The sequence below is a fragment of the Patella vulgata genome, chromosome 7 (genome assembly GCF_932274485.2).
Source record: "Patella vulgata chromosome 7, xgPatVulg1.2, whole genome shotgun sequence".
In the NCBI taxonomy this organism is placed as follows: domain Eukaryota; kingdom Metazoa; phylum Mollusca; class Gastropoda; family Patellidae; genus Patella; species Patella vulgata.
In genome coordinates this window covers 427,033-454,988 of record NC_065885.2, presented here as the reverse complement: position 1 = coordinate 454,988, position 27,956 = coordinate 427,033, and the positions used below count along the sequence as shown (strand labels likewise).

At 35.0% G+C, this 27,956-nt stretch overlaps 2 protein-coding genes across 4 annotated transcripts in view; both read left to right on the top strand.

Annotated features, from left to right (window-relative positions):
* Positions 1–27,956, top strand: part of LOC126827736 (coiled-coil domain-containing protein 115) — a 319,045-nt gene that overhangs the window by 66,206 nt on the left and 224,883 nt on the right. The window lies entirely within an intron of this gene.
* On the top strand, positions 487–26,365 carry LOC126827367 (cationic amino acid transporter 2). Of its 3 annotated transcripts, XM_050556658.2 has the most exons (14): positions 487–768; positions 3,987–4,144; positions 4,931–5,050; positions 7,185–7,313; positions 8,111–8,406; positions 9,285–9,405; positions 10,840–11,062; positions 19,460–19,599; positions 20,289–20,391; positions 21,095–21,255; positions 21,726–21,892; positions 23,646–23,754; positions 24,324–24,543; positions 24,893–26,365. In XM_050556658.2, the coding sequence occupies exons 2-13, from the start codon at positions 3,997–3,999 to the stop codon at positions 24,521–24,523; spliced, it is 1,917 nt and encodes a 638-aa protein (XP_050412615.1). In that variant the 5' UTR covers positions 487–768; positions 3,987–3,996; the 3' UTR covers positions 24,524–24,543; positions 24,893–26,365. The 3 variants fall into 3 exon arrangements, with proteins under 3 accessions (XP_050412615.1, XP_050412616.1, XP_050412617.1); XM_050556659.2 differs by lacking the exons at positions 21,095–21,255; positions 21,726–21,892; positions 23,646–23,754; positions 24,324–24,543; positions 24,893–26,365 and having other exon boundaries at positions 20,289–20,395; XM_050556660.2 differs by lacking the exons at positions 10,840–11,062; positions 21,095–21,255; positions 21,726–21,892; ... (1 more) ...; positions 24,324–24,543; positions 24,893–26,365.

The window sequence follows — 27,956 nt, the reverse complement described above, 5'->3', positions numbered from 1 at the left end:
GGTTTCGAATCCCCGATTGTACGTGACAAGGAGTAGGGTTGCCTGTCCAACCTCGTGGGTTTTCTCCGGGTCCTCTGGTTTCCTCCCACTGCTAACGACCCCTACCCACAAGCGAATTATTGAAATAAAATTAAACCAAATGTTAGTCTCGAAATGACCTAGTCTGTGTCGAGTGGACGTTAAACCCCATCTCTCTCTCTCTCTCTCTCTCAATGATTGAGGTTGTGCCCATGGATCGTTTTACAGGTGGGATATTGTTTATATTTTAATGAAGTAGAATAGTTGTAATAACAAAAATCCTATATTACATTTGCTCACATCTACACAATAACTCACCACTACTATGGTGTAAAAGTCAAATCGACACGGATGTTCATAACAAAAATACCATACACACTGTATAAACGTAAACAGTATTAACACTGAATTGATCACGTGATGCAATCGATCATGTGACAAGTGTATTTTTGTTCCTGGATTAAGCGTTATAGGGTATTTACACGGTCGGTTTGACTTGATTCACTCAATGTATGTTAAATACATGTAGTAGTCATGACATACCTTATAATGTAGATTTAAGTTGATATTATTATTTTAATAGTCTCTTGTGCGATATGATCGTGTGTGACAGCGGATGTTAAGTCAGTCGATCGGTATTAATTGTCATATATATATATTAAACAATACACGTGTCGATTTTTATATATAACGATGTAAACATATGGTAGATATGACATGGTGTTTATACTAGGGTGTATATAAAACAAGGTACGTGGACTCTTTAATATATTGTACAAGGTACGTGGACTCTTTAATATAAATATATTGTACAAGGTACGTCGATTCTTTAATATAAATATTTATCTCAGATTTAAGAATATAGTCGACACGGACCAATGGTTTTAACAGCGAGTGAACCAAACTATTAAAGTTGTTGTCTATTTTAAGCCCCATCTGCGATATTTATCATTGACAGAGAAATGTAACAAAATAAATATTCTCTATTACTTGGCGTATTATTTTTTAATCCATTCAGTTTAATAGGGAAATTGAAATTATTTATTTGGGGTCCCGCCGTGTTGTATTGACATATTAACCTATATATAGGTATGTTTATAATTTGATAGATTAACAAGTCACGTGATATTTAAACAGGTGACTTCAAGTTAATATCTGTCTTTACTACATAGGTAGGGGAGTTGGCTGGTACAAGGTGTAGGGTAGCCTGTCCAACCTCGTGTTGGTAGTCTCTCTCTCTCTCTCTCTCTCTCTCTGTCTCTCTCCTTTACTAATTAAAATTTCAATTAAACACGTCTAAGAATTACGAAACAAAATATGTATTATTTTTTAAAAACAAATTGTTATATTATTATTTAGTGAAACACGTCTTGGAATTACAAATATAATACGTATTATTGTACAATAAATAAACTTTGTTATATTATTATTTGATGAAACACGTCCGAGAATAAAACACAATCTTTATGAATAATATGCTGGTAAATAGTGTCTTGCTTGTACTATAAGATATTACTTTATAATCCTATTGACCGTGTAAAATAATATAAACTAATGTAGACTCTCAATTAATGATCTGCAGCTAGAATTTGCCCAGTGTTAAACTATGAATTGGATTAACAGTTTTTAAGTCTGTCATTAATTTAGTAAGATAAAGAAATCTTTTACATTTGATTTAACGACATTTCGGAAGTCGTCAACGATAAAATATATAAATTTGTATCTCCCTGTTTTTTTATACTTGATAACGACTTGTGAACTATTGTAGAACGGTCGTAAGGTACAGTAATTATGATCGATTAATAATAGTGTTTTAATTTAGTTTGTTTTATGATGCGTTGTATATAATCATATTTATATACCATACAGTTCCATGCTAGCACGCTCAAATGTGCTCACTGGTTAATGTGGACCGTTGCCGACTGATCATGGCACGTATTTGAATCCCCTGTTTAGATATTTTAATAAGCAAAATATAACACAATACAATATGCATAATATAACACAACATCCATAATATTCCAGAATATAAAACAATATGTAAAATATTCCAGACTGTTTACCTGTTATAATTATGTTCAATTTTTCTGTTATATAATACACACGGTTGCTTGGTTCTTTCATGGTAATATTTAACATAATGTGAGAGAGAGAGAAATGGGGTTTAACGTCCACTCGACACAAACTAGGTCATTTCGGGACTAACATATGGTTTAATTTTATTTCAATAATTCGCTTGCGCGTAGGGGGAGGAAACCGGAGAACCCGGAGAAAACCCACGAGGTTGGACAGGCGACCCTACTCCTTGTCACGTACAACCGGGGACTCGAAACAACACCAGTTGACTCAATGACAGGTCTTATGATACAGCACGCACGTGCTAACCATTCGACCATCCACCCCACCCCCCTTAACATAATGTAATATCCAGTACGTAGTGAAGACATATATTATTATTGTTTTATTTGACTTTTATTGAACACTTTGTGTGTGAGAGAGAGACCTTTTGATGTAATGTGTTAAACCATTGGACTCATATAACACACGAGGAAACATTCAAACATAGATATAACTATAAACACAAATAGTTTTAGTACCATAAAACACAAACATCACTTCACTGGAGAGTAATAAAATACTACTAAACATTCAAATATCAGGAAGTTAAAGGGCCAATCCCGATAATATGTTAGAGAATAAATTAATTTTGTGTTAAAATCCCTTAAAATCCCCTACCTTAGTGCCGAGCAACTAATTCAATATACGTGATACGTTTTCAAACAACTTAAACCCGCCGGTCTTCATTTGGAAATGGAGACCGGTGTCCCAAGCCGTATTATGCGATGTCTGGACAAAACCAGACTGTTATTTTATGAAATAATGTGTAGGTGAAATTTACCTTTCGTTATCAAGTACAGCACACGGGCCATTCACTGTATAGACCTCTAAAGAAACGGGAAATCTTAAAAGAGTTACGTGTCCGGATAAGCCTTTTAGACGTTCACGTCCAAACGACTCAATATTTTGAGCTGACATTTTGAGACACCATTCCTCTCTATTTCGGCGCTTAAATTTCATACGTACTCGGACTTTATTTTTGAGACTCTGTTCAAATGGGGATAGTCCCTTTAATCTACTTGAATAAAGGAATAAAGATAAAGCCCCAGCGTTGTTGACTACTTTCACTAATAAAATACCGCAGAAACTTTTACAATAGTTTTATTGTTAACACATCTATGTAATGATGTTACGCTCAGAGAATATGTTGTTACAGTCCTATAATGACAGTGGTCTACAAAACATCCACGAGTAACGGTTTCCCACGTGATGATTATCCAAACCCACCATCTACTAAATGTACTACACATTTTTAGTTAATTGTTCAGTATTTAGTATGAACAGTATTTAGTAGATTTACTCTGACAAAAACCCTTGATACCACGTTCCATTTGACGAATTCACATCGCTAACTCTTGTATTGATGCATTCACCTGTTGTACTTTAAAAGCGTCAAGTCGCTAACTCATTACCATCCACAGAGTCTTCGACATTACAAACACAAACTATTGGTCAATTTAAATCAACATTGATGTTGTGTTATCTTACCGTGAAAAGATGGGCTTCTGATATCTTATATTTAAGACAAAATGATAATCTTGACTTTGGCACTCGAATCTCGTGCCAGAATGCTTTCGAGCGCCATTTGTAATGAAGCAACTCGATGAACGACAGTAACCATACCCCACAATAGAATAATACAGGGGTAGACTGGAATAACCAGAAGACAAAGACTACCATTCAATTTGGACTCTTCGCGTAATTCGCAGAACATTACTGATTTGAAAGTAAAAACAGAAACTATTGAATCTAAATAAGTTTATATTCATTCATATTACATTATTACATGCGCTGCGACCCATTTGTGTCAATTTCTGGTATTTCTGGTAATTTTTCTGGTATTGTTACAGATATTTGAGAATGAGCGGGCCGAGTGGTGGTCAATCTCAGAATGGGATGATGCGTTTTTTGCGCATGTTGATACGAACTAAGAAGATACCTGATGAAGAGGGGTTGAAAGAAACCAGTTTGGCTCGAGTTCTTGGAGCTTTTGATCTTACAGCTTTAGGTAATATTTTTCATTTCATTCTTCCGATTTCCAAATTCCAACCGGAAGCTTTCATGGGAATTATCTGGGGTCACATGATCCCAATCTGACAACTACTTGTGGGATCATAAGAAGCTAAACTGTCCCCAGTCGGGACAGAATAAGAACAGTACGACGTTAAACCCCATTTCATTTTATTGCATCTGAGATCACATGACGCTAACATGAGAGTGGACATTAAACACCATTTTCTCTCATTCTCCGTGACATGGTGAGTCAATCTGTTTCACAGAGATCTTCTAATATCTCTGTAACAGATGATTGTTTCGACACGTGACGTCACATCACGTGGCGTCAATCATTGGCTCAATAGCGCGTGCATTTCTTACATATAAGACGTTACTGATTCGGGCTAAATGGTGAATTTTACTTATTTTAATACCCATTTACATTAAATAGGAAATGATTTTTACCTACAAATAATTTAAACGTCTTTATTTATTTTTTTAATAAATGAAAAAAAAATGTTTTAGAATTTAATTTGACGAAAGAAAAATGTTAATATTTGGGACTCATTAAGTCGCATCGATGTCATCCTTATCAGTGATTGTAGCGGCCTAGCGAAAATTCACTGCAGATCAGTGTGATGGTGAGTAAGCTGACCGCGAAAGATTCCCTATGACGTATGTCCGTCTGCAAACAAATAGGTCGATAAAGCATGTTTCGTTTCATATTATTTTAGCCATTTTTCATATTGTTATATATTTTAAGGTGTGGGCAGTATATTATATATTGTTATATTTTAAGGTGTGGGCAGTACACTGGGAGCTGGTATATATGTTGTAGCAGGTCAAGTAGCAAGACAAACAGCTGGACCATCAGTATTCGTCTCATTTCTTGTCGCTGCCTTGGCTTCAGTTTTAGCAGGTGAGATATTTAATGGGCTTCGCAAAATAGAATTTTTATGTGGGTGTGAAAGATTACTCCTGTCGGCCTTTATATAATGAATTAGTTGTATACGTCCTCGCTCAATTATACCAAACTCCTTGCTTCTAAATACATACATTTATTCCTGAAAAAAACTTATTAATCCGAGCGTAGGCAGTAAGTAACATTTAATTTTAATCCTGCTTCGAATGAACTTTATCCGTTCGTCCCGGTTTTGTGTCAGGATCTCATAGACGTTCAATAATCGTTACGAAACTGTACACATATAAATAATCCTATTAAATATAGTTGTTATGTTTTATTATTTTGGGGATTTATTGGTCTACATGTATGCTATATTATATACTATTCAAAAAAAGTAGGGGATATTTGATTTTGGGGGCATAATACTAAAATATGCAAATGACTACGAAAAAAGTCACTATAGAACCTAACAGAAGAAACATTTCCAGTTACATGTGACGCCCAAACGCACCAATAGCTACCGCATGGAATGCAGGTGATGCTTGGGATCATCATGGGGGTCCAACCCAAGATTTGCACGACTCTGACTTTGAATGTTACAGTCATTGTGGCATTGAATTCCAGGGTGGAAACATCAGTTTAATTGTTTTAGTGACCAGAAAACAAATTTTGATATGCGTCGGCTTACCCAAAATGAAAGGTTACGTGCCCTTGGCATGCTACAGATCGGCACAACACAGGCGGTTGTGGCGCGGACGATGAATGTTTCTCAGTCTGTCATAAGCAGGCTATGGTCCAGATACCGTGATACACAATCTGTACAGGACAGACCACGCTCAGGTCGACCAAGGGCGACAACTCAAGCCCAGGATCGATTTATCCGTACCTTGGCCTTGAGAAATCGTGTCATAACAGCAAATCAGATCAGCGCTCGTCTTCAAACAGACACTGGTGTGAGAGTGAGTGGCCAGACGATTCGGAATCGACTGCATAGGGGTCACCTTCGCGCCCGACGTCCTTGCGTGATCCCTTGTTTGAGAGATCATCACATTCAGGCAAGACGTCGTTGGTGTAGGGATCGTCAACACTGGGATAATCGACGCTGGAGCAATGTGATGTTTTCAGATGAGTCAAGGTTCACTGTTGATTTTTTGGACAGACGTAGGAGGGAGTGGCGTCGTCGAAACGAGCGCTTCCAAGACGTTAACGTCATCAGACATGATCGATTTGGGGGTGGTTCTGTTATGGTGTGGGGAGGCATCACTGTTGCTGGAAGAACGGCTTTACATGTTGTTGCAGGGCGTGTTACAGGCCAGTACTACCGGGACAACATCTTGGCAGTCCATGTTGTGCCGTTCGCACGACGTCATGGCCGCCGTTTGATCTTCCAGGATGACAACGCAAGATGTCACAGGGCCAGGATCGTTACAGGTTACCTCCAACAACAGAACATCACCACATTACCTTGACCAGCACTGAGTCCCGACCTCTCCCCCATCGAGCATGTCTGGGACATGCTTGGACAGAGGTTACGTCAACGTCAACAACGTCCTGCCAATGTCCAAGAACTTGCTGCTGCGTTGCAACAGGAATGGGACAATCTGGACCAAAATGACCTTAGACGTCTCATTAGGAGTATGCCACGTCGGATCAATGCTTGTTTGGCAAACAGAGGAGGATTTACCCGTTACTGACTTGGTTGTGATGCTGTGGTAACTTTGCTGTTTGACCCCGGGTATCATTTTACCCTTATAATGGTCAGTCTGTGCCTTGCTTAGTCTAACGATCATTTGGAATAAATCGATGAATGTGAACTTCATTTCATTTTGTCATTTGTTTCTTCGTCAGTTTCATTAGGTGACTTTAATAACACTTAAAAATCAAATATCCCCTACTTTTTTTGAATAGTATATGTTATGTTGTTTACAGATGTATGCTATGTTGTTTACAGATGTATGTAATGTTGTTTACATATGTATGCTATGTTGTTTACAAATGTATGTTATGTTGTTTACATATGTATGTTATGTTGTTTACAGGTGTATACCATGTTGTTTACAGATGTATGTTATGTTGTTTACAGATGTATGTTATGTTGTTTACAGGTGTATGTAATGTTGTTTACAGATGTATGTTATGTTGTTTACAGGTCTATGTTATGCCGAATTCGCTGCTCGAGTACCCAAAGCTGGTTCAGCCTACGTCTACAGTTACGTGACAGTAGGAGAATTGATGGCGTTTATTATTGGATGGAATATGATATTAGAGTATGCTATTGGTAAGTCACAAGAGATTTCCAACCTTTACCGACAAGTGCCTCCTCCCGAACAGTGGCTTGGATATTATTAGGTATGGTAGCGGGCAATCTGGTTAAAACACAGATCCTATTTCCTTTCGTTTTTATAGTTCAAAATTTCGTTTTACTTCTCTTTACTACACTTGGATCTGGAAGAGTTGTTATTTAACTCGTGTTCCGAATGGTGTCAGGGATAAGCCAATGAAACGGTCTGTTACGGCGAGCTTTAGGCGTGTTTTGCACGGAAGCGTGGGTAATCCACTAGTAACATCAATGCTGATTGGTTAATCAAATGTCTGACGTCAAGGGGTCATAAATCGGTCTTTTGACCCCTGACGTGACCTATGGCTATAACTTGCCAGATCTTCATGTAGTGTAGGCCATCGAAAGTATAAAAACACGAAACGAAATATAGATCTGTATTTTAATCAAATTGGGTAGCGGGTGCTTAGAATAAAATAAATTAAGGTCCAACCGTGCTAATGTATACAGCATATACCACGCAGTGTTCTATGATATCGAATAAATTAGAAGATATGGTTTTTATTAAATGGATATAACTCATGATGATTATGTCTGAAACTCACATACTCATGTCAGCCCTTCACTCAACAGACATCCTCTTCTTGTATAAATTAGAAGATATGGTTTTTATTAAATGGATATAACTCATGATGATTATGTCTGAAACTTCTAGAGATGAAATTGTTTTTTGTGTGTTAAACAATCTAACTTCGTTGTACCAAGTTCTTTATGTATTTGCCTATTTTATATTACAGGGACTGCCAGTGTTGCACGAGCGTGGAGTTCTTATTTTGATTCTCTAGTTGACAATAAAATTCAGAATTTCTTTAAAGACAATATGCCGATGGATTTAACCGGTCTGTCAACATATCCCGATTTTTTCTCGTTTGGAATAACTCTGTTATTAACGGCTCTATTAGCGTTTGGTGTTCGTGAATCAGCCAAATTTAATAATGTTTTTACTGCCGTGAATCTACTGGTTGTGTTGTATGTAGTTATCTGTGGGTTATTTAAAGTTGATTCCAAAAACTGGAATTTAGACCCAGCTGATGTAAGTTAAATATTCATTATACCAGAGCTATATCTGCCTATTGCAGGTTTAACTTTACGCCTTAAATGTTATATAAACTATTAATTAGACATTTATTCACATGGAATGACCTTAATCAACAAACGATGCCATCGTTAGCCTGCAATATTTAGTGGATTTGAATACGTTTTGTTGTGTATGGAATAACCGTAAAATGATTAACAGATACTTTGTTTATTAGCATACCAACGGTAGTAATGACGTTCGAGGCTAGTCTAAAATTGAATTGCTAATATCTAGGTTCAGAGTCAAGCTATTTGACTGAAACTTTCAGCATATTCTGTTTTCATTATTTATATTTTAACTATTATAGCAGGAACTGACAGCTCTTTATCTAATCTTACCTACTGCCATTTTAAGGTCTTGTTATTGTTTCGTATAACTCAATATTTAATTAATAATTAAGTAATTACCAGTCTTGATCTATTTGAACCATTTGATTCGGTTTGGATTGAATCTTGATTTATTTAGCCGCTCACTAACGACTATATAATAATAGGCCTAATATTTATTGTACGTCTTAAGAAGCATTATGTAAGAGCTATATCTGCTTATTGTAGGTCTCTATTCTGTCTAATATCTATTGCAGATCTTAAGAGCTAAATCTGCCTATTGCAGGTCTATATTTTGTATTCAAATATTATATAAACTATGATTTAGACATTAATTCACATGACAAGTCAATAATCAAATGGCCGAGATATAAACAGATTAAAACACAAATGTCGATATATTCATTATCTATTTTTGAACTATTCGAGCAAAAACGGGCATGTGTGTATCTAAATATTACACAATATAACTTTAACTGACTAATATTACTTTACTTTCTGCATTAGATGCCACCCGGTGTTGATGGCGGAAATGGTGGATTTTTGCCCTTTGGTTTTTCTGGGATGATGTCTGGTGCTGCCACGTGTTTTTATGCCTTTGTTGGTTTTGATTGTGTTGCTACAACAGGTACGTTTTTTTCAACAATCTTTTCAAAGAATGAATATTTCGATATATCCAAATGATCCTAGTGTTGCTTGCTTGTAACGATGGGGATTGGGTAGTCGAGTGTCTAAAGCATGCGCTTTGGTCACAAGGTATATCAAGTGTTTTGGTTTTGTTCCCCAACTTATATGCGGTGAGGAATAGTGTCGCCTGTCTAACCCCGTACTGTTTCTACAGATCGCATGGTTGTTCCTATTGCTAACATTGCTAACTGTATCGATCTAGTTTGTGTGGAGTGAACTTTAACCGTGAATGACTAAATATAACCCGTGTCGTGACAGGATTAACCACCGACAGTTGTTTTATATTACTATTAGTTATTAGTAGTGACGCTAAACACAACACAACTCTATCGGAATATATGTTGTTTAATGAATGAAAGGCAGCCCCAGTAGCTCAATGAGTAAGACATTGGCGCGCTAACCCGGTCTTGGCCGAGAAAATTCGTCTGGTGCAGTGCCTGAGGTTTTTCAAGCGACAGCGTAGTCCTATAGTCGTTCGGATGGGACGAAAGACGCGTACGCATTGGCAGACCATAGCGCCGCTGCCCCGACAACATTTCCCTCATAGCACACCGTATGACGTATGTCCATCTTCATTAACCCAGTTAGACCAGAAAAGTTGGACGTTAAACCCCATTTCATTTCAATACATCATAATTGAATGTTTCCAGTTGACATCGTTATACCAAATTTGTTTGGAACTTATAAGTAAGGTAAAATGATAAAAAAAATGTTGAATGGACGTTTTGTTTCGAAGCTGTCGGAGATGTTTAAGTTAACGTGAGAGTTGGGATTGGTGGATGTTGGTTGGTGCATTGTGACATTATTTGGTGATTTACTGACAACGGTGAAGGGTTTTCGTGTTAGATTGACGGCATCATAACCTAATGGAAACGTTCTTCTTGTACTGTATATTAATGACTCAACCATATATCGTTCTTCTTGTACTGTATATTAATGACTCAACCATATATCGTTCTTCATGTACTGTATATTAATGACTCAACCATATATCGTTCTTCATGTACTGTATATTAATGACTCAACCATATATCGTTCTTCATGTACTGTATATTAATGACTCAACCATATATCGTTCTTCATGTACTGTATATTAATGACTCAACCATATATCGTTCTTCATGTACTGTATATTAATGACTCAACCATATATCGTTCTTCATGTACTGTATATTCATGACTCAACCATATATCGTTCTTCATGTACTGTATATTAATGACTCAACCATATATCGTTCTTCATGTACTGTATATTAATGACTCAACCATATATCGTTCTTCTTGTACTGTATATTAATGACTCAACCATATATCGTTCTCCTTGTACTGTATATTAATGACTCAACCATATATCGTTCTTCATGTTTTGTTTTAGGTGAGGAAGCGAAGAATCCACAGAGGAATATACCATTAGCTATTATAGTATCATTGATTATAATATCATTGGCTTATTGTTCTCTATCAGCTGTATTAACCCTGATGTGTCCATACTATCTACTAGATCCTAATGCTCCACTACCATTTGTATTTGATAGAGAGGGTTGGGGAGTGGCTAAATACATCATATCTGTGGGTGCTCTATGTGGCCTTTCGACCAGGTACGTAGGTTGTATTGTGCACATTTTCAAACAGAGGATAATACTGACCTAGGAAGTTCATTGGGATCTCAACCAACCATGACAGCTGAACCAGATTCGGTGTGTTTAATTACGTCACAATTCTACCCACTCCATCTCAGTTGTCGGCACTGACAGAACTGTGACAGGACTGAATTCCGCGTCACACGATTGCAATTCTGTCCATTCGGAACGTTCCGGCCTCACAACCGAGCATCCCCGATGTACAATGCATGGCGTATACCCGAGTAGTAAAATAGGGCACTTGGAGGGGGTACTTCCGGTAGGGTTATCTTCACCTGTTTTGTTTACCTTAGCAACGTCAGAAGAGTTATCCCCCTTTTATTATGGGCGTGGTTGTTGACCCTAGTTACGATAGAATCACGTGACAACGACGTAATATAAACACCATGTCCGTTTAAATTTGAATTGTTGGGTGTGTGTGTGTTTGTAATGTTGTCCGCCTTTTTTTAAAGGGGTGGGTGTTAACGGTTAATTGTAGTGCCGATGGAAACCCGTGGCAACTAGGTAATATGAAGTTGTGAGTTTAAATTTGAATTGTGGATAGGGGGGGGGGGGGGGTCACCGTAATGAGCGTGCGTAGTTCACCTCGAACCCGCGCACCGTCCGCCCAGCCCAGCCCGCCCGCGCGCCGCGAACGCTCTGGTCATCGTTTTCGTCAATGTATTATTGGTGGTGTGAAACAAAATGTTTTATTTGTACCGCGCATGGGCCCCGCCTCGCCACGCCCCAACGTCTTTTTCGCCGTCGCTTCAACCCAAAGACCAAAACATGTCCTAAAAGACATTCCCGTCAATTGTATAGTTAATTGTATTTGTTAATTGTATTTGTTAATTGTATTTGTTAATTGTATTTGTTCATTGTATTTGTTCATTGTATTTGTTCATTGTATTTGTTCATTTAGTCTTGTTATTTCCTCATTTAGTTGATTATTTATAATCTAATTATTCATAATCTAATTACTTTTTTTTTTCATGAATTCTTTTTCATGAATTCTTTTTCATGATTTCTTTTTCATGAATTCTTTTTCATGAATTCTTTTTCATGAATTCTTTTTCATGAATTATTCATAATTCAATTATTTTTTTCATTATTTTGTTTTATTAATTAATTTCTTTTCATTAATTTTTTTTTTCATTAATTCTTTTTTTTTCATTTATTCTTTTTTTTTTCATTAATTTTTTTTTTCATTAATTCATTTTTTTTTTTTTTAAATTTATTGTTATTTATTTAAATTTGGTGAAATTATTTACTGGTCTGGCGGTAGTTCTCAATTTGATCTTTTGAATTTCACGACCAAAATTTGGTTTTAAATAAGAGAAATGAAACGAGTTTTAACGTCCATACTGACTAATAGGGACTAGATTAATATTTTGGAACTTGAATATTCTCAGATGTCACCAATCAAATAATTGTAGTCATTTGTAGTATTAAGTAATATATTAATTAGTATATTAATTGTTTATATTAATTGAAGTTAATCAAACTCGTGTACTTGTTTTAAAAAATACAAATTGTGCATCGTTAAGGTATGAGAAATGTTTTAAAATGATAATTGTAGTCATTATCGCATTAATTAATATGTTAATTAGTATATTAATTGTTTTATATTAATTTAGGTTAGTCTAACCCTAACGTACTTAAATGTTTTTATTTTAGCATTTGATAAAATATTTAAGAAAAATAAAAGTGGTTAGTTCTTTAAAAACCAGGTTAATAATATTAATATTACATTATGTATTTAACAGATGTTTTTCGGGGTAGTAGGTGAACTTTTGACCGATTTTCTAAAAAAATGCCATGAACCTTTTTAAATAAACCAATAACCTATATTCCCTCTATGCCAGTTTTTTGGGGGTTTTTTTTGCCGAGTTGTTAAAAAAACTACAAGCTGTATGCTGTTAACGCGTAAGAAAATGGCATTAAAAAAACAAAAATGACCGGATAATTGTAGTAATTAACGTATTAATTAATGTACGAATTAGTATATTAATTGTTTTATATTAATCGAGGTTAATTAAATTATTAAGTAATATGTTAATTAGTATATTAATTGTTTATATTAATTGCAGTTTATTAAACTCTTGTACTTGTTTAAATAAATACAAGCTGTACATCGTTAAGGTATGAGAAATGTTTTAAAATGACAATTGTAGTCATTATCGTATTAATTAATATGTTAATTAGTATATTAATTGTTTTATATTAATTTAGGTTAGTCTAACCCTAACTTACTTAAATGTTTTTATTTTAGCATTTGAAATATATTTAAGAAAAATAAAAGTGGTTAGTTCTTTAAAAACCAGGTTAATAATATTAATATTACATTATGTATTTAACAGATGTTTTTCGGGGTAGTAGGTGAACTTTTGACCGATATTCTAAAAAATGCAATGGACCTTTTTAAATATGCCAATAACCTCTATATTCCTTCTAGGCCAGTTATTTTTATTTATTTATTTTTTTTGCCGAGTTGTTAAAAAATTACAATCTCTATGCTGTTGACGCGTAAGAAAATGGCTTTAAAAAAACAAAAATGACCAGATAATTGTAGTAATTAACGTATTAATTAATATGCGAATTAATTATATTGTTTTATATTGATTAAGGTTAGTTAAAACCGACATACTTCAGTAAGATTTTTATTTTTTTATTTTAGCCTTTGAAATATATTTAACAAAAAATTTAATAGGTGACCTCTTTTAAAACAAACTGACGGCTAACACTAGATAATGTACTTAACAGATGTTCTAACCGATGGCTTTTGATTTTAAACTAGATAAAACATAATATCGTGCAGTAAAACATTCCATCCACATATATGTGTGTTACATACAGATGTGATCATGTGATATGTTTAAAAAAAGGAGCGGCTTATTTAAAAGCTGATGACGAAGCACCATTCCTTTGTTCAATGCCAATCTTTCAGTCTTTCGCGTGGTGGGTGACCTTTGGACCGATATACTAAAACTTAATCTGGAACTATTTAAAATATGTCTATGAACTTTTGTAAACTTTTCCATTGACCTGAATTCATCTAAAATGCAAATGACTTGCGAAATACACAATTGTCATTGGTTTTCTAGGTCTTGCATGAAATGGAAATTCACCGAACATGCAAATAATTTGTGACATACACTCCCTCATTGGTTCTGTTAGATGAACTTTATGCCGTCTGAACCGTATATGTAAATGACTTTGTTTCTGTGGTATATAACCACGATTCCATAAGACCTTCTTACCATTTTTCAAACTTGTGTATCAAAGGAATCCCTTCTATCCTTATAGATTTTTCATTCATTAGTTGTTTTTTTTCAATAAGTGATGAACATATGATTTATTTTAATTTGTTAAAATCATTTACCGATTATTTGTAGATATTTTTTTTTAATTTGATGGAAAGTTTGCTTCTGTAGTCAAATGTTTGAAATTTGAACAATATTTCATCTGCTGATAGTTTTATATTTAATGAAAGGTTTTAATAAAATGTGGTGGTATGATGAATCTGTTCCAATATTTGAATTATGAAAATAGTATGACCAAGTTTCCATGACCGAAATATGTTCTTTATATAAATGGGTTTTATTTTCGTTACACAGTATTTTAGATTCGATTTATATATTATAGCGGTGGTCACAGTTATCTTGTATGGAGTTATGACATGTTTTAGCACCATGTAATTTAATATCTTTGAGAACTAAAGAAAATGTCTTCTGTAAAGGCAATTTGGTGACTATGTTTAATTAACTCCAGTCTTTTAGTTGTGACATATGTTTTAATCATCAAAATAAAAGTCAAGCACCTTGGTGTCATTTGATATTCTTGAGAACCAAAGAATATGTCTTTGGCGTGGGAAAGTTTGGCATGTGTTATATACTATTCAAAAAAAGTAGGGGATATTTGATTTTTAAGTGTTATTAAAGTCACTTAATGAAACTGACGAAGAAACAAATGACAAAATGAAATGAAGTTCACATTCATCGATTTATTCCAAATGATCGTTAGACTAAGTAAGGCACAGACTGACCATTATAAAGGTAAAATGATACCCGGGGTCAAACAGCAAAGTTACCACAGCATCACAACCAAGTCAGTAACGGGTAAATCCTCCTCTGTTTGCCAAACAAGCATTGATCCGACGTGGCATACTCCTAATGAGACGTCTAAGGTCATTTTGGTCCAGATTGTCCCATTCCTGTTGCAACGCAGCAGCAAGTTCTTGGACATTGGCAGGACGTTGTTGACGTTGACGTAACCTCTGTCCAAGAATGTCCCAGACATGCTCGATGGGGGAGAGGTCGGGACTCATCATTGCTGGCCAAGGTAATGTGGTGATGTTCTGTTGTTGGAGGTAACCTGTAACGATCCTGGCCCTGTGACATCTTGCGTTGTCATCCTGGAAGATGAAACGGCGGCCATGACGTCGTGCGAACGGCACAACATGGACTGCCAAGATGTTGTCCCGGTAATACTAGCCTGTAACACGCCCTGCAACAACATGTAAAGCCGTTCTTCCAGCAACAGTGATGCCTCCCCACACCATAACAGAACCACCCCCAAATCGATCATGTCTGATGATGTTAACGTCTTGGAAGCGCTCGTTTCGACGACGCCACACCCTCCTACGTCTGTCCAAAAAATCAACAGTGAACCTTGACTCATCTGAAAACATCACATTGCTCCAGCGTCGATTATCCCAGTGTTGACGATCCCTACACCAACGACGTCTTGCCTGAATATGATGATCTCTCAAACAAGGGATCAGGCGAGGACGTCGGGCGCGAAGGTGACCCCTATGCAGTCGATTCCGAATCGTCTGGCCACTCACTCTCACACCAGTGTCTGTTTGAAGACGAGCGCTGATCTGATTTGCTGTGATGACACGATTTCTCAAGGCCAAGGTACGGATAAATCGATCCTGGGCCTGAGTTGTCGCCCTTGGTCGACCTAAGCGTGGTCTGTCCTGTACAGATTGTGTATCACGGTATCTGGACCATAGCCTGCTTATGACAGACTGAGAAACATTCATCGTCCGCGCCACAACCGCCTGTGTTGTGCCGATCTGTAGCATGCCAAGGGCACGTAACCTTTCATTTTGGGTAAGCCGACGCATATCAAAATTTGATTTTTGGTCACTAAAACAATTAAACTGATGTTTCCACCCTGGAATTCAATGCCACAATGACTGTAACATTCAAAGTCAGAGTCGTGCAAATCTTGGGTTGGACCCCCATGATGATCCCAAGCATCACCTGCATTCCATGCGGTAGCTATTGGTGCATTTGGGCGTCACATGTAACTGGAAATGTTTCTTCTGTTAGGTTCTATAGTGACTTTTTTCGTAGTCATTTGCATATTTTAGTATTATGCCCCCAAAATCAAATATCCCCTACTTTTTTTGAATAGTATATAACCAGTGTCTTAGCTGTGTCAGATGGTTTAGCTATCAAATTACAAGGCAACACGACTTTGGTGTCATCTGATATTCTTGAGAATTGAAAAATGCGTCTGTTGCGTGGCAAAGTTTGACAGGCGTTTTTATTGCCAGTGCCTTAGCTGTGCCAGATGTTTAAAATGTTTTCAAAGTATTTGCTTTTTTTTGACAAAAGATTTTGGACAAAGAAAATTTGATTTTGCTTAAGTAAATCCATCTTAATAAATGATGACTCCCAACACACACACGCATGCACAGAATGTAGAGAATGTAATTCAATGTTAAAAAAACGTACTTACCTATACGTGGCACGAATTATATACCCGTCATAAAATGTACACATTTCCCAGCGCTTGGAAATATATGACACCATACTATAACAGATGTGCTTTAACCTTTTTCCTTTAACTTAAAGCCTGATTACCTCCCTTTACCCCAGAACTCTTAGAAAGAGCCCCAACATATGCTGCTTCAAGGAGCGCAACAGTTTTTTGTATAATACATACACCATCCTACCGGTACCCATTTACAGCTGGGTAGACTGGAAATACAGGGATAAAGTGTCTTATTCAAGGACACAAGAACTCGGCGTACAATTCGGCTCGAACCTGCAACCATTCGGACACAAATCCTACTCTCTAACCATTGCGCCAAGTTTTATGTTACTCGAGATTAGTACAACCCCAACTTACCAACTTACTTGAATAAGGATGTTTCTATTCTAGTATTTGAAATATATATATATTTAAGAAAAACAAAAGTGGTTAGCTCTTTGAAAACAAGGCTGACATTGCATTATGTACTTAACAAGATGTTTTAACTGATGTTTTTATCGTGTCGTGGGTGATCATTTGAATGATATACTTAAAATATATGTGACCAATTTGAATATGTCAATATGAACTGTATATTCATACTCGACAGCTCCCATGTACACACACCCACACACTGCCATACCAACGCACAGATGTTGGCACAGCATTTTTACAGTGAAATATAGAGGACGTAATTCTAATTGAGCAAAATGTAATAACTTTTGCTTTCTTTTCTATCGTCGTTTTACAGGTCGAATATATTTCCTCAAATACATACATATACATTTACGGGACGGAACAATGTATGCTGAACCCAACATGTAACACTCATCTAGAGTGTCTACCGGTGGTATAATCATGTTATAAGGGAGCACGAATCTTTACCAAATGACCCCACTACAACACATGGCGCGAATTATATCGTTTAAAATTACCCGTCACACAAAATTTACACATTTGTCTTTGCTTTGGAAAATCTAACCAATCATAAACATGTATCCTACACGCATTATACGAATTATATGTTATCTCTTGAAATATGTAACCAATCATACATTTTTCTTGTAAATATGAATAAATCAATCAATAAATAAAATATACAAATTAGTTCAAGTCGGCAATTAGTATAATTCAAAAAGTTAGATGCCTTTCAGGACTTACATACTTAATTGATGATAACAGGTAGATTATAGATTTGCTTAAACTTAACATAGTTCGTATCACCAAATCGACTAATGGTGACACACACCCCTTTCACACACACCAATCAACCAAAATATACAGCCTCACAAACATCGACCCACATCGCAGTGCACTTATTCACACATTATTTGTACATGTCAATCCCTTTGGCTGTATTACATTTTAACATATTCAATATCACAACAGCGTTAGCATGCGGAATATTAACTAATATAAGTTGCGTTGAATTAACGAGTAAATTGTTAATTAATCTATTCTTTCATACAAAATAGTCTGAATTTTAATGTATTGATATCTTTAAAAGGTGGTCGGGTATCCGATCATTTACATCACCAGATACTATAGATTTACATTGGTTCAAGCGAATTATTATTCGTTAACTCTTAACTGTCTCATGGTGCCATTACCGTTCAGTGCGAATTATTAGTACCATTACCGTTCAGTGCCAATGATATGTCAATGTGTAGATGTTCTGCTAATGACGGATTACCGTCCATATTGAAGGACAGTGGTGCAGATGTTATTGAGGGTATATATTGTGATGGTTTTGTGTTAGAACGTCATAGAAATAGGCCTACGCATTATGTGGTTGTAATTTTGTAGTCTAGATAATTAAAAAGTATTCACGATGAATGATTTTTAGTTAAACCACCATTACAGAAACCCCACTGGCTTCCAGTTTGAGCGAGGAATCAATTTAAAAGTCTTGTAAATGTGTTAATTCGATTTCTTCTGACACAGTACCCGAGTATTTAAAAGAACTTTGCTTTCTATGCTCCCCGCAGTTCCAACCTGTGTAGTTCAGGTGATGGCAGCTTATTGAGGATTTCGAAATATAATACGCTTTCTGGTGAATATGTTTTTAATGTCAGTGCCGCTAAGATATGGAATTATCTTTCTCTTCCATCCAGGGCTTTAACATTCACCTAAAAGCATATTTATTTCAAAAATGTTTTTGAACGGTTTTGTTGCGAATGCTCTTAGAAACAGTCATGTGTAATGAAGCTCTATAAACATCGAACAATAATAATACTAATGATATACACCACATTTCCATGAAATATCTGAATTAGAGTATTTGGCACAGTAATCTATGAAAATACCATTAAATCGAGATCATTTTATCCATTTACATGAAGGGTCTATCAACAGCTGTCTTTTTGTTTTAAATGAGATGACTTTGAAATGCATATCTATATTTTAACACTATTGATCATTATGACGTTGGGAAGATAACCCTACCGGAAATACCCCCTCCAAGTGCCCTATTTTACTACTGTACTTACCCGCACTCATTAAAACAGAAATGTAGGACGTTAAACCCCATTTCATGTCAATTATATTATATTTTTATATAAATTGATGCTGCGTGATTGATATGTTTTTTTTTATGTTTTTGTTTTGTAGTTTACTGGGCGCCATGTTTCCACTACCAAGAATTCTATACGCAATGGCTACTGATAGTATTATATTTAAAGTATTAGCTCAGATAAACGATCGGTTTAAAACACCTTTATTAGCTACCATAATTACAGGTATCTTCTCAGGTAAATATACAACACATTCTACATTCATCATAGGTCTTGTGTACCACATGGGTGTACACGTAAAATAACCCCGTGCACGTAAAATGAAAATAAAATTTTCACCATATTAAACACCATATCATTTCCTTTATTCCTCGAATCAGTAAAATACTATTGTCGGAATACTGGTATATAAAATGCTATTGTTAGGATAATAGTGTATATATAAAATAAAATATTGATTTGATAATTAGATGTGATGATTAATACAAATGAGTATGTGGCGATAAAACATTAGTATTCACGCTAATTATTCACGCTAATATTTTAGTATATGGGAATATAGACCTGTACATGTCAAGCTAACATATCAGGGTATAGACCATTACTATTTAAATTGATATATTATCGGAATATATAGACTATTACATGTCAAGCTACCGTATAGCAATCTATTATCATTCACGTGATAGATTATTGGGGTACCTGTCATTTATCTGATGCGTTTGCATACTTCTACTTTCTTTTTGTACGAGTACAAGCCTGTCCATTCCCTATATTTTGTACTCGGGTGCTTTAAAATGTAAAAATACATTTGCAATGAATTAGTGTGTACATATTCGTTATATTTATTTTGAGATATTTTTAGTCATGTGAAACAATAATTATATTATTTCTTGTTTTGTAAAGGATATAATTATTATTTTTAGGTTTAATGGCGATGATGTTTAACTTAAAAGAATTAGTTGATATGATGTCAATAGGGACGTTATTAGCATATACTCTTGTTGCTGTGTGTGTATTAATATTAAGGTGAGTATATCTAGCGTTATATACTAGAGTATATCTAGAGTTATATACATAAATAAAGATAATTAACACTAAACAATTTTATCTGTATGAACTTTCTAATAGGGAGGGGGGTACAAAACCCAGCTGTTTGAAAACAAAAGTAAAACAAAGCTCCCTCCAAGTATTTATATTTATGAAATCCTGTCTGTTCCTCGGCGTAGAACTATACTTTGTGGTCGTCGATGAAGAGACTGCTTTCTTAAAATAATTTACTTAAAGCCCCAGGTTTTCTAATTCCCCTCCTGCAATAGCTTCCAGCAGTATCACCGGCCAAGTTGATGTAATCGGGACACACACATGTGTTATATCTGATTATCAGTATAGAATTCTGATAAACAAAAAAAAACCAATATGACTGTAAATCTACGTGAATGCTCAAACCTATACGGATGATAATATTTCAATGAGGTGATAAATAAATTGAGATACGTAGTATAACAGCAGTTGACTCATACAAGATAGTGGTGGTTTATCCTTACATAATACCAGTCGTTGGCGGTACAGAAATATGGAGAAAACCAGGGCACTCTCACTTGAACTAGAATGATTACAGGACAAGCCAGTGAAAAACGTCTTTCACCATGAGTAAAACGTCTACATTAATACTACTTAGAATATTGTTGAATGATAAATCATACTGGGTCTCGTGTTTTATAATTTATAGATATAGAACAGATGATCAACAACCAGGACATACGACTGAACATCAATCATCCACAGATGATCATAATATATTGTTTTCATCTAGAGATTTATTTAATTCACCATCCAGTACACCAACAAAACTAACACAGAAAATAGCCACAGCTACCATATCATTATTATGTAAGTTGTTTGTGTATTGGGGGGAGGGGTTACGGTGCCATGTAGTTACTAACCACAACTACCATATCATTATTATGTAAGTTGTTTGTGTATTTGGGGGAAGTGGGCACGGTGCCGTGTAGTTACTAACCACAAGGGTTCTAGGTTATATCAGGCGGTAGTCTAGAACGTTCCATGGGAATGTCCAGATAAATCTGTGTTCTATATGATTACACTGTGTTGTTGTATGTTGACAAGTTTATTAATAACGTTGTTGTATGTTTACAAGTTTATTTAAAAATAACGTTGTTGTATGTCTAAATGTGTATTTATACCGCAGTGTTGTTGTATGTTTACAGGTTTATCTATAACGTTGTGTTGTATGTTTACAGGTTTATCTATAACGCTGTGTTGTATGTTTACAGGTTTATCTATAACGCTGTGTTGTATGTTTACAGGTTTATCTATAACGCTGTGTTGTATGTTTACAGGTTTATCTATAACGTTGTTTTGTTGTATGATTATATTTTTATCTGGAGAATTAATGGAATATAAATGGTGGGCGATATCATTATCAATATTACCAGGATTAGTTATACTTTTATGTTTATGTATTATCTATAAACAACCACAGAGTACAACAGCTCTTAGTTTTAAAGTAAGTGGTCAATACTATCTTTAATTCCCAATACATATCATAGATATATTAGTTTTAAAGTAAGTAGTCAATACTATCTCTAATTTACAATACCTATCATAGATATATTAGTTTTAAAGTAAGTGGTCAATACTATCTTTAATTCCCAATACCTATCATAGATATATTACTTTTAAAGTAAGTAGTCCATACTATCTCTAATTCCCAATACCTATCATAGATATATTAGTTTTAAAGTAAGTAGTCAATACTATCTCTAATTTACAATACCTATCATAGATATATTAGTTTTAAAGTAAGTGGTCAATACTATCTTTAATTCCCAATACATATCATAGATATATTAGTTTTAAAGTAAGTAGTCAATACTATCTCTAATTTACAATACCTATCATAGATATATTAGTTTTAAAGTAAGTGGTCAATACTATCTTTAATTCCCAATACATATCATAGATATATTAGTTTTAAAGTAAGTGGTCAATACTATCTCTAATTTACAATACCTATCACAGATATATTAGTTTTAAAGTAAGTGGTCAATACTATCTCTAATTTACAATACCTATCATAGATATATTAGTTTTAAAGTAAGTGGTCAATACTATCTCTAATTTACAATACCTATCATAGATATATTAGTTTTAAAGTAAGTGGTCAATACTATCTCTAATTTACAATACCTATCATAGATATATTAGTTTTAAAGTAAGTGGTCAATACTATCTCTAATTTACAATACCTATCATAGATATATTAGTTTTAAAGTAAGTGGTCAATACTATCTCTAATTTACAATACCTATCATAGATATATTAGTTTTAAAGTAAGTGGTCAATACTATCTCTAATTTACAATACCTATCATAGATATATTAGTTTTAAAGTAAGCGGTCAATACTATCTCTAATTTACAATACCTATCATAGATATATTAGTTTTAAAGTAAGTGGTAAATACTATCTCTAATTTACAATACCTATCATAGATATATTAGTTTTAAAGTAAGTGGTAAATACTATCTCTAATTTACAATACCTATCATAGATATATTAGTTTTAAAGTAAGTGGTCAATACTATCTCTAATTTACAATACCTATCATAGATATATTAGTTTTAAAGTAAGCGGTAAATACTATCTCTAATTTACAATACCTATCATAGATATATTAGTTTTAAAGTAAGTGGTCAATACTATCTCTAATTTACAATACCTATCATAGATATATTAGTTTTAAAGTAAGTGGTCAATACTATCTCTAATTTACAATACCTATCATAGATATATTAGTTTTAAAGTAAGCGGTAAATACTATCTCTAATTTACAATACCTATCATAGATATATTAGTTTTAAAGTAAGTGGTCAATACTATCTCTAATTTACAATACCTATAATAGATATATTAGAATTCATTGTGGAGGTTTGTAATGTTCAGTAGATGACTACAATGTTGTAGTGTTTAACTCCGTACAGAGACTAGACGTGGTTTGTAATGTTCAGTAGATTACTACAATGTTGTAGTGTTTAACATCGTACAGAGAATAGACCTGGTTTGGTTTTGTCAATAAATAAAAAAAACCCAAAACATATACTTTAATTTGAACATTGATTTTATGGATCCGATATCTTTCATTATTCCTTAGGATTTATTACGTAAGATATTTGTACTAAATTATTCCACAAGGGAAATATTTCTGTCGGTTTGGATTATCCTTCTTTAAAGTAATTGATTACCATTAAATATTTGTAGGTTCCTGCTGTGCCATTAGTACCAACATTAAGTGTTTTAATAAATATTTATTTAATGTTGAAATTATCCACATCAACCTGGATCCGTTTTGGTGTATGGATGGTGTTAGGTAAATATATTGTTACCGTTGTATCTCCTGCTTATACCAAAACGCACATGCACACGCACACGCACACCCACACGCACACCCACATACATTACATTTCTAAATAGAAATCGACTAGAAGACCATCATTAATTTTATTATCTGAAAATGCATTACAAAAAATAACATAAGCAACGGTATAAATTGATATTTCATGTACACGTAAAATAAATAGATATTCGTTGTAACGCCTTGGAACCCCCGAACTTACCATAGTAATTCACTAGAACCAAGTAATGCCGAGATATATAAGAGGGTTTCACTACTACCAGATCACTAGTATTTCACCTCAACCAAGTAATATTACATTATCAAATGCCAATAAATTTCCCTCGGGCCTTTGTGTCAAGCCCTATTCTCATTTGACAAACTGCTAAGCTTGGGCTTTTCAATTATTTAATTTTTGAGATATATCTATTTAAATAAATGTATTGCTTAACAAAACGAATATCACGCCATTACTTCAGTTGTATATTTTCAACAAATAAGATTAGATTAAATTTATTTTTAATCATTATTTCGTTTCATCCTAGGTTTTTGTATATATTTTGGCTATGGCATCCATCATCCTGATCACAGCAAACAGCACAGCGACTCACCAGCACCTCCTTCTCCTCTTCCAACCCATTCACTTGATGAATCCTCAGACAGTGCCGATAGTGATAATAATTATGATATTTGTTGTGATACGAAAGAAAAGTCGGCACTTTTAAGAAAAAAGGGCAAATCTTGATGTCGTGTGTATGTTCCCAGGTACTAAGCTGTAATATTTTTTTCGTCTTTTTTTAATGAAAGAAAGTTTATTGTGAAAGCGTTAAATGGTGTTACCTCCCCTGTACCAAGAATTATGGTTCACACAAGACCACACGCTTATTCAATACTCCGACATATAGTCCCGGAAACTATTGCATGTTTTCTATTCCGAGCCACAAAGAGTGAGGTAACTCTAAGGTCAGTGTTTTACATATATGATGCAGATTTCCCTTTAAAGCTCCCTCAACCCTTCCACGAAACCTGCAAACCTTTAAAGCTCCCTCAACCCTTCCAAGAAAAGTGCAAATCTTTAAAGTGGAGCAGAATTAATCTTAACTATGAATTCCAGGATTCATCATCTATTTTGGTTATGGCATCTGGTTCAGTGCAGAAGGGCGACGTCTTAGAGAACTGACGTCCACGACATCATTTCCGTCTGTTTATCATGACGTCCCCGATGCTCCAGCAACCTATCCTAAATTAATCAACCGTGAAGAGGAATCTTCAATACCATATCAGTCTATTGACAACGGGTCAGCTTTTCCAGAAAAATGAAGACGAAAGAAAAATTACTCAACCTAGTTACAACAATTTTCTTACTCAAATTTGTTTACGTTCCCCAAAAAGTGAGAATAAAGGTCGTGTAGGTATATTCCCTGGAACCTTAAAATAGACGAACATCGATCTAAAGCCACATTGTCATGTAATGTTCATGAATATTTACATTCAATTTTTAAAAGCTGTATTGTAATTTCTAATCAATTAAGTTCGGTGAAATACGCGAACAGTCCAAATTATTATTTTATCTTTTGTAAATCAGCCATTACTAATTACTTCCGCATTGTCTTGTATGATATGTGTTGTTCTTTGTTCATTACCTATGGGCTAAATATAACCATAGAGTACCCGACGCAGCGTATTGCTTTTTAAAATTTTCATTATGTCCAATACTTTCACGGTAAGATAACAACATCAATATTGAAAAGGACCAATATAGAATTCAAATTTGTGTTTTTAATTTCCAATGTTATGGATAATATGGGGTTTAGTTCCTTTAAATACAAAAACATACTCGGGGAATTATCCGGACCTTTATGTTACGTCATCGGAAACTGTTTATTTCATCATCTGTTAATGCAATCCGTTATCACCTGCTGTGTATTTAAATACGCTATTATGCCCCAGTGGGGATGTTGTTCCTCTTAAAACATATATTTCCTTTGAAACATTTGATTATCTTTCAAGAGAAGGTAATGTTATGCTATACCATATGGAAACAGTTTAGCGATATACAGAATCAAAATAATGAATCAAGTTCAATAAAAACTAACCAACTGACAAAAATTTCAAAATCCTATCTATTAAGCAATTCAGCAGGGGAATTTGAAATGATTTCAGGTGCCACCTTTATCGTAAGCTATTTATTGTAACACTGAGGTAAAGGTCTTAAATCATTCTACATTTAAAGTGAATATCATAGTTATAAATCTGTTTGTACCGAGTCCCTTAAGTGCACGATTCCACTTCTATTTAATAATTTTGTCAAAATGAAATATCAATTCGTTATATGAGAGTGGACTCGTGCACTTAAACGGCGGCACCGTGTATGTGTAAGTTCACTTGCACTAGTAAAGGGGGGTAGTGAAACCCCACCGAATGTAGTCACAAGAACACGGGTCAACGACTTCATCTCTGGTTTTTAGAAAAGAGAGCCAGCAGCCGTTCTTAAATAGACTCTAGGCATGTAAATATTTGTTATTGTAAAAAGTACCAACCTATTTTGTCATCTTAATCCAGTCATGAATAAATTGTTTTATCTTTATTGTTGTATTTTGCTATAGATCTATCTACCGCCATTAACCTTATTGCACGTGGTGGGAATTAGGGTTAAAGTTCAGTTTAAATTATAATTTTGGTCATCATGGTCTTTATCGTGGTCCATACGTGCATTAGCTACCCTTTGTAAGAATGGGGCTACGATTGTCAGATTGAAATCGTGAGCAAACGCGATCTTTTATTGGTTCAAGACTGGAATTGCCGCGGTAGATTATTATTAAAATGTTTACATGGTGTTATCGAGTAAGACATATTAGTGGAACGAGTGAATAGATCTAGATCCGCAACAGTGAGCAGTTAAATCAGTTTTAGGCCTGCAGCCAGAATGTCTAGCTTGCATAGAAACATATATCCCATCTATACATTTTTGGAAAGGTTCTAACACCACAAATTCCAGAGTTCCAAGAAGAATGTTTGCCCGCCAAAGAAATTATAGAATGGAACATGCTAAAATCGGAGTCAGAGGATATGTTTGAAATTGGTTGAACAATTTGTTTATAAAGTAATGGAGATCAGAATCTGACAGCAACATTGTAAATTACTTTGAAATCACGTGATTGTTTCTACTAAAATGTAAACCCACAACCTACATAATAATAATACTATAACAATAATAATTAATTTTTCATATAGCGATTTCCCTAAAAAAAACAATCTCGCCGCTGTACATAACGTTTATAAACATTTAAAAACATTAATTGGTCACTAGACATAACCGCATTTTGTTGAATAACATTTTCTAAAAAGGTATGTTTTTAAAGAGCATGTAAAAGATACCAAGTTCGTAATAGACCTCAACTAACCAGGCAAGAAATTCCATAGGGTTGTTGCAAAGACACTGAACGCGCGATGACCATAAGCTCTTGACGGTTTGGGTCGAAGTGGTTGATACAAAAGTTTCACATCGTCAGCAAAACGAAGATTTCTCACTGATGTAGCAACATAAATTAGGTCAGTGAGATAGAGTGGTGCAGATGTTGTATGATGGATCAATTAAACTGGACCCGAGCTTCGATTGGTAGCCAGTGGAGTTCCATCAATATAGGCGCCATATCTGCATGACGCTCCAGCTTGCGTTTGACTATCAAGCTAGCAGCAACATTCTGAATGCTGCAATTTACGAAATTAGTAACCATATGAACCAAACAGTAAGCTATTGCAATAGTCCAATTGTAAACTAACAAATGCGTGGAAAAGCTTCTCATTCGTTCTCTGATCAAGGAGCCTCCAAAGTTTGCCAATGTGCCATAGCGCAAACGACGCCATCCTACACACATTAGTGATACTGGTGTCAATGGTTCCCTTCAAATCCATCAACAGCCCAAGATTCCACACCAAATCCGTAGGAGAGGCGTGTACCTCCCCACTCCGCACAACGTTCATGACAGATCGGGCAGCGATATCTTTAAAGCGGGATGAAACCCGCAGAACCTCCGCCTTTTATCGTTTAATGCTAGCATATTCCCCAATGACGGATTTCGTCCACACAAGCCTCAATACGATGCACCATTATGTAATCAGTCAGTTTTCACCATCCTCCTTTCAACCCTTCTTAGTAGTCACCTAGGGTATTGCTA

Excerpts from the sequence above, each read along its gene's own strand:
- LOC126827367 (XM_050556658.2), top strand. The coding sequence starts at position 3,997 with ATGAGCGGGCCGAGTGGTGGTCAATCTCAGAATGGGATGATGCGTTTT. Across the intron at positions 11,063-19,459 it reads CTATGTGGCCTTTCGACCAG|TTTACTGGGCGCCATGTTTC; the intron begins GTACGTAGGTTG and ends TTTGTTTTGTAG. Across the intron at positions 23,755-24,323 it reads TGGTGTATGGATGGTGTTAG|GTTTTTGTATATATTTTGGC; the intron begins GTAAATATATTG and ends GTTTCATCCTAG.